General features: G+C 41.3%; 1 protein-coding gene across 1 annotated transcript; it reads right to left on the minus strand.

Moving 5' to 3' along the window:
• Positions 1-134: 134 nt before the first annotated feature.
• On the minus strand, positions 135-5,137 carry chic2 (cysteine-rich hydrophobic domain 2). The gene is made up of 7 exons (XM_046047828.1): positions 4,791-5,137; positions 3,542-3,596; positions 2,455-2,610; positions 2,302-2,358; positions 2,138-2,197; positions 1,507-1,568; positions 135-1,422 (listed from the first exon to the last, which is right to left on the minus strand). Exons 1-6 carry the CDS (start codon positions 4,922-4,924, stop codon positions 1,518-1,520), a joined length of 513 nt encoding a protein of 170 aa, XP_045903784.1. The 5' UTR covers positions 4,925-5,137; the 3' UTR covers positions 135-1,422; positions 1,507-1,517.
• Between the last annotated feature and the right edge of the window lie 364 nt (positions 5,138-5,501).

Consider the following 5,501-nt stretch of genomic DNA (forward strand, 5'->3'; position numbering starts at 1 on the left):
AGCCCCCCCCCCCCCCCCAGCTTTAAGTCCATATTCTTGATTTGCAAATAGTGTGCTATTACTAGTAATCCTGCTTCATGATACAGAACGCTGTTATTATCTAACACCTAACAAAGAGGACCGAACACTCATGGTCACCCAAGACTTCTGGATGTAATGAGTCAGATTATAACTAAAACAGAGGAACTTGCTCAAGAACCACATTTTAACTTGAGCCCTTGTATAAGTAAGCCAGGGTCAGCAGATAAGGAAGAGAGGCCATGTGAAGTTGTTAAGGACAAAGCGATTGTGTGCTTCAGTGTTGACACATGACCATAAAGACAAAAAGGAAAGAACCTTTGTAAGAAAAAAAAATGTACACGAGGCCTATTTCACAAATGCACATATTATATGCGCAATCAGGCATTTATAAATTACTACAGTAAAAATAACAAAGAACGGTTATGGCAACAACAACAAAAAAAAAAAACGTGAATGAAGAACCCTGCTTTACAGAGTAAGAGAATCCCTTAATATCTGATTTGTCTCTTTTTTGCTTATGTTTCTTTGTCACACACCAAACAGTTTTGTGAGCATTGACTGCCTCTCCTTTACCAAAACAGTTAAAAAAAAAAAGAAAAAGAAAAGAAAAAGGTGACCTTCTTACTTGTTCCACTGCGAGTAGTTGGTAGGCAGCCCATCACCTGGGTGCACATAATGCTGAAAACAAATTGTTCCAGATCAACTGTGTAGCATAAAGACCCAATCATACTACATGGAGGACAGTCAAGAGTGAGTGTGATTGTCACTGGGTTATGTGATGCACTGTGAAGTGTGCAGAGATATGAAAGGAGGCGAGAGGATAAGAATGTCTGGTAGCTGATAAGTAGAGTGACATTACGGAGTTCCGCTGTTCTGGCCACTGGCTCAACATGTTCCTGTAAGTCTGTCTGCTGCAGAGCTGATTTGGATGAAGGCTCCTCTGGAGTTCCACGTGATGTTGCCTCTACAGCTTCTAGTAATTATCCAGAGCTCCAATCCATCTGGTACAAAAGCACTAGGGTGTATTTTTTGCAGGTGAAGTTGGTGGCGAGACAGTTAAGGAACATGTAAAAGTGTTTGCTCTATCATGGTCTGACCGTGCCATGTGCTTAGGTTAGGGAACATACAAGTGACACAGTTCCAGTTGTAGCTTACAGAACTCAATTTAAGAGTCTAGTCTCCAGCTCCAAGTTTCAATCCATAACGCTGCCCATGGCTGGTTCTCCCCTGACATCCCACAGGCTGGTGCCGGTTATCATGGCCTGACAGTGTGCCAGCTCGCCCGATAGACCGTGGTTCAATAGTGAATTCACTCCAAAAACAAGTTTTGGGATGCTGGATTTGTAAACAAGGGTGTAAGACAAGGTATGTGCGGGAGAATGGTGGTGGATCAATGTTACCCTGTAAACAAAAATATTGGGAGAGGTACTTATTCAGGAGTTTGACAGCCATTGTGGTGGTACAGCTTTGGAGGTTTAAGATCACCTGCAGTCGGGCTAGTCCGGTCTGAAGATGGGGATCTTAGGTAAGAACTCTATTAGGATTACCTGGAGCGTATAAGAGAAAAAGCAGTTACTGAGAGACGATCAAGATTTTGCCACATTGTTGCTACTACCAAAGAAGCTATCACTTTACTATCTCATCATTTTGAGCAATTGCAGGTGGTGTTGCAAATCAATGTGACCAAGCACACTGATGTGTTTTTGCACAGCCCTAGTGCACAGCATTGAACAATAAAACACATTACAGTGCACATTTCATTCTAGATTACTATGTAACACGACCATTGTCATTCTACTGTTAACCTTGCAGTTTGTGCAATGGAGGATAAAATGATGCAGCCATGATGATGCCATGTATTTCCGGTTGTTAAATCTTTCCTCATAGCATTATAAAGTGTTGTGCAGTTGTTCTGGCCTTCAAACTCATCTATCAACTACTTAATCCAGCCTCCCTATATTATGTATTATCATCTCTCCAATACCTGATACAAGCTCAACCCAATGCAATGCTCTGAATCCTTTTTACACACTGCTGTTTGTGGTAATAACACCTGATACATATGTTTTCATTCGGAACCATTGCACCCAGCCAACTAACCACAACATATACTTACATATTCCATCATGTTGTTGGTTTCACACTTCCTTTTGCTTAGTCTCCAATGCAAACACAACTGCAAACAGAGTGCAATAGTGATCACAGATTTTTTTTAGAACATACCCTAACAAGGTACAATATTAATACACACATATATCCATTAATTCATTCACTACTCACCTTGTGGTAAAGTCTGCTGTTCTCCCACTCCAGAAGTTTCTCTATAGATCTTCTTGTCTGGAAGGCAACAGTGACATTAGATGATATTCTTTCCATTATTGATTTGGAATTACTATGATACTGGTGCAAATGCAACATAGATGGGTCTCTCACCCTCTTGCTGAGGCAGATAACAGGCCACAAACTGAAGCCCAGTGTGCAACAGCAGCAGAGACAGCCACACAGCAGCCACCGCACATTCACTGGCAGCGTCTTCCTCAGGCAGCTGTTCACACGGTTGATACTGGCTTTGAATTCCTCTGGTGCTACCTGGTGAAGAGCACATACATGGTACAGTCAATATAGTTAAGTCTTGAAGTTGTTGTGGCGTTCACACTAAGTGACTGATCGGTGACACGGAGTCACACACTACACAAGCTGACAGCTGCTGTGTCACCCGACGCTGGTCTCCAAACCACGTTTTGTCAAGAAAACACATGTGAAACATGAAATGAGCGATCCTGAACACGAAACAGCTGTTTGTTAATATAAAGATGGCAATTATAAAGACAAAGAATATGGGTGAAAGGATGGATTAGTACACGCACGTGTGTACATTTTCAGCTGAGGACTTAGTTTGGCTAGCCTTCAACTCAACAATCAATCATGATTTCAGTTAAATGCTAAATGCTAAAATGTCTGCGGACAGAACACCGGCTGCTTTCTGATCAGATGCCATCGTGCTGTTGCCGAGGCGACCTAAATTTCATTTTACGGTGGACGGAAGGTAACATTACAGAGTTGTCATTTTCTTTAGCTTGAAATAATCCCATGCTTTGGACACTTTCTTTTTTGTCCCTCACTATTTTCTCTCTCTTCCTCCACTTTGCAAACAGCTCCATTATAATCATGTCGTGTTGACAGCGTAAGCGCGATGTGCGACAGTAATAAATGTCTGTGCGAAACAGTGTGCTTTATAGTTATATGGATTAAATGAAGCATCGATGGAAAGAATTTGCGTCGATGCATTTTATTAATCGTTTCAGCCCTATTGGAATGCTTTATGTAGAGTTCAAAACTATTTTACCTGTGCCACAAAAATTTCATATGTTCATCATATGTTCTGCGCTGCAGAATATTAAGCAATTGTAATATAAAAATGTATCAAATTAAGTATCATATTTTCACTGTTGGCTAGAATATATTGTACATCCTGTGGTGTGAGTTAAAATTGACTAATAAATAATGACAAGACTCTCACCTTTCCCGTAAGTGCAGAAGGAAATTCTGACTCGAATTTGTTACTAAGCCCAAACCTGTGGGGGGCAGGGAAAAAAGTAATACGTTATACATAAGCAGAAATACAACCCATTTGGCTGACTGGCTTGAATAAAGAACTGTTTGCCAAGTGGCATCAAGTCTTGTCTATCATGTGTGCTACTCAATTTTACATTTCAGGCCTCCTGTGGAGAGCTATTTTATTCCACGTAGCCAAAGGTAAACCTGCTAAGGCGAGCAGGTATCAACGGTAAATTATTACTTTTCTAATGGTAATGTGCATCAGCATAAACGTCCTGAGATGCACCATCTAATTTTTGAGGAAGCTTCTCAACACACACATTTTTATAATATCAAAACAGAAATTCATATAAAATGTTTAAGGGATATTAAGATGATACATAGTTACAATATACACCCAAAACCCCAACTACATGCATGTGCCTTAGTCCTAAATCAAACAAAGTGTATTCTACAGAAGCAGCCCCTCTACACTGCACAGGACTTGATAGATTTCACTGTTCACTCTGGGCTGCATTACACAACCACATAGGTGGCCAAGACGGCCAACAAGAGAAAATGCTGACATCCAATGCACTATCAAGACTGTGTGAGAAAGAGCCTTAAGGGGAAACAATATGAAAACACAGCTAATTTGAGTGAATTATATCAGTAGTTTGAACCCCAAACTACAGTAACACACTGCTGCTAGCCCGCAGCTAACACTCTCAGTGCTCCTACCTACAGACAACATCCAGTAACTTCAGTTCCTACTGCTACAACAACTTTAAGTTAATATTTGGCTGGGCATAGTTTGAGATCCAGGGTAGAAGTACCAATCTGTATGCACGATTTAGCTACATTTAACCTTTTAGACCCACTTCAGTACAAATCAGATAACGAGTCTGATCCTGTGTTCCCTGAAATAGTGGAACCAATAACGGGGACAAACTGTCTTGACTTGAAACGCAACAACACGTCACACTACGTAGCAAACAATAAACACACATTTATTACGCCATGGACTCTAAAACGAAAGCTAAATCTTAGCCACTCCTCGTCTGCACGCAGGGTTAACGTTAGCTCCCTGCTAACTTAGAAGCTAGCTAACTGGCTATGCTAGGTCACCAGTGTTAGCTAACTTCGCTATTCACGGAGACCGCGGATGCTAATCATTTCAAGGTAACGGTAAACTCCTTTCTCGGTGCCCGTAAGCGTCGCCGGTTGCTTACACAGTGACGTGGCCGGACCCTCGCACCACCACCGGGTCCGGAGCGTACTTGAGGAGCTGCTCCTCCGCGGCCCTGTCCTCGTCCTCCTCTTCCTCCTCCTCCTCTTCGTAGATCTCATCAAAGTCCTCCATCATCGCACGACTCGGCCTCGCGCTTCCCGGGAGAGACACCGGGAGAGACACGATGCCGACGAACAGACAAAGCTTACAGGGAGAACAGTAGAAAACCGCGAGGACAATCACAAACAAAATATATCAACCCGTCCCGGAGACGATACAGTTCACATCATTCGGCGAGCTGTGAAACAAAACATCAACATCCGCCGCAGTAACCGTACGACAGCGGAAGAGGGACAGACGTGCTTACGTCTCATTTCCTTTGTTTTTCAAATTTAATTGAGAAAAAAAGAGACACACATTACAAAAGCTTTGTTCTGTTACGTTTCGCTCTTTTTGTCTCACTTAAATTGGAAAATGTGTCGTTTGGTTTCTTTAGAACAGCAGGATGAGAACAAACTCCACCTGATACATTTTATATTCATAAATGTAAACACTTTAACAACAAAACCTTTTTTCCTGCAAAGACAAATTAGAACCCACATCTACTGTGAAAATCAAGGTGCTTTGAACTGAAAGTTGCTTAAGATATATATATATATATATATATATATATATATATATATATATATATATATATATATATATATATATA

This window comes from Micropterus dolomieu, linkage group LG04, assembly GCF_021292245.1.
Source record: "Micropterus dolomieu isolate WLL.071019.BEF.003 ecotype Adirondacks linkage group LG04, ASM2129224v1, whole genome shotgun sequence".
Taxonomy (NCBI): Eukaryota; Metazoa; Chordata; class Actinopteri; order Centrarchiformes; family Centrarchidae; genus Micropterus; species Micropterus dolomieu.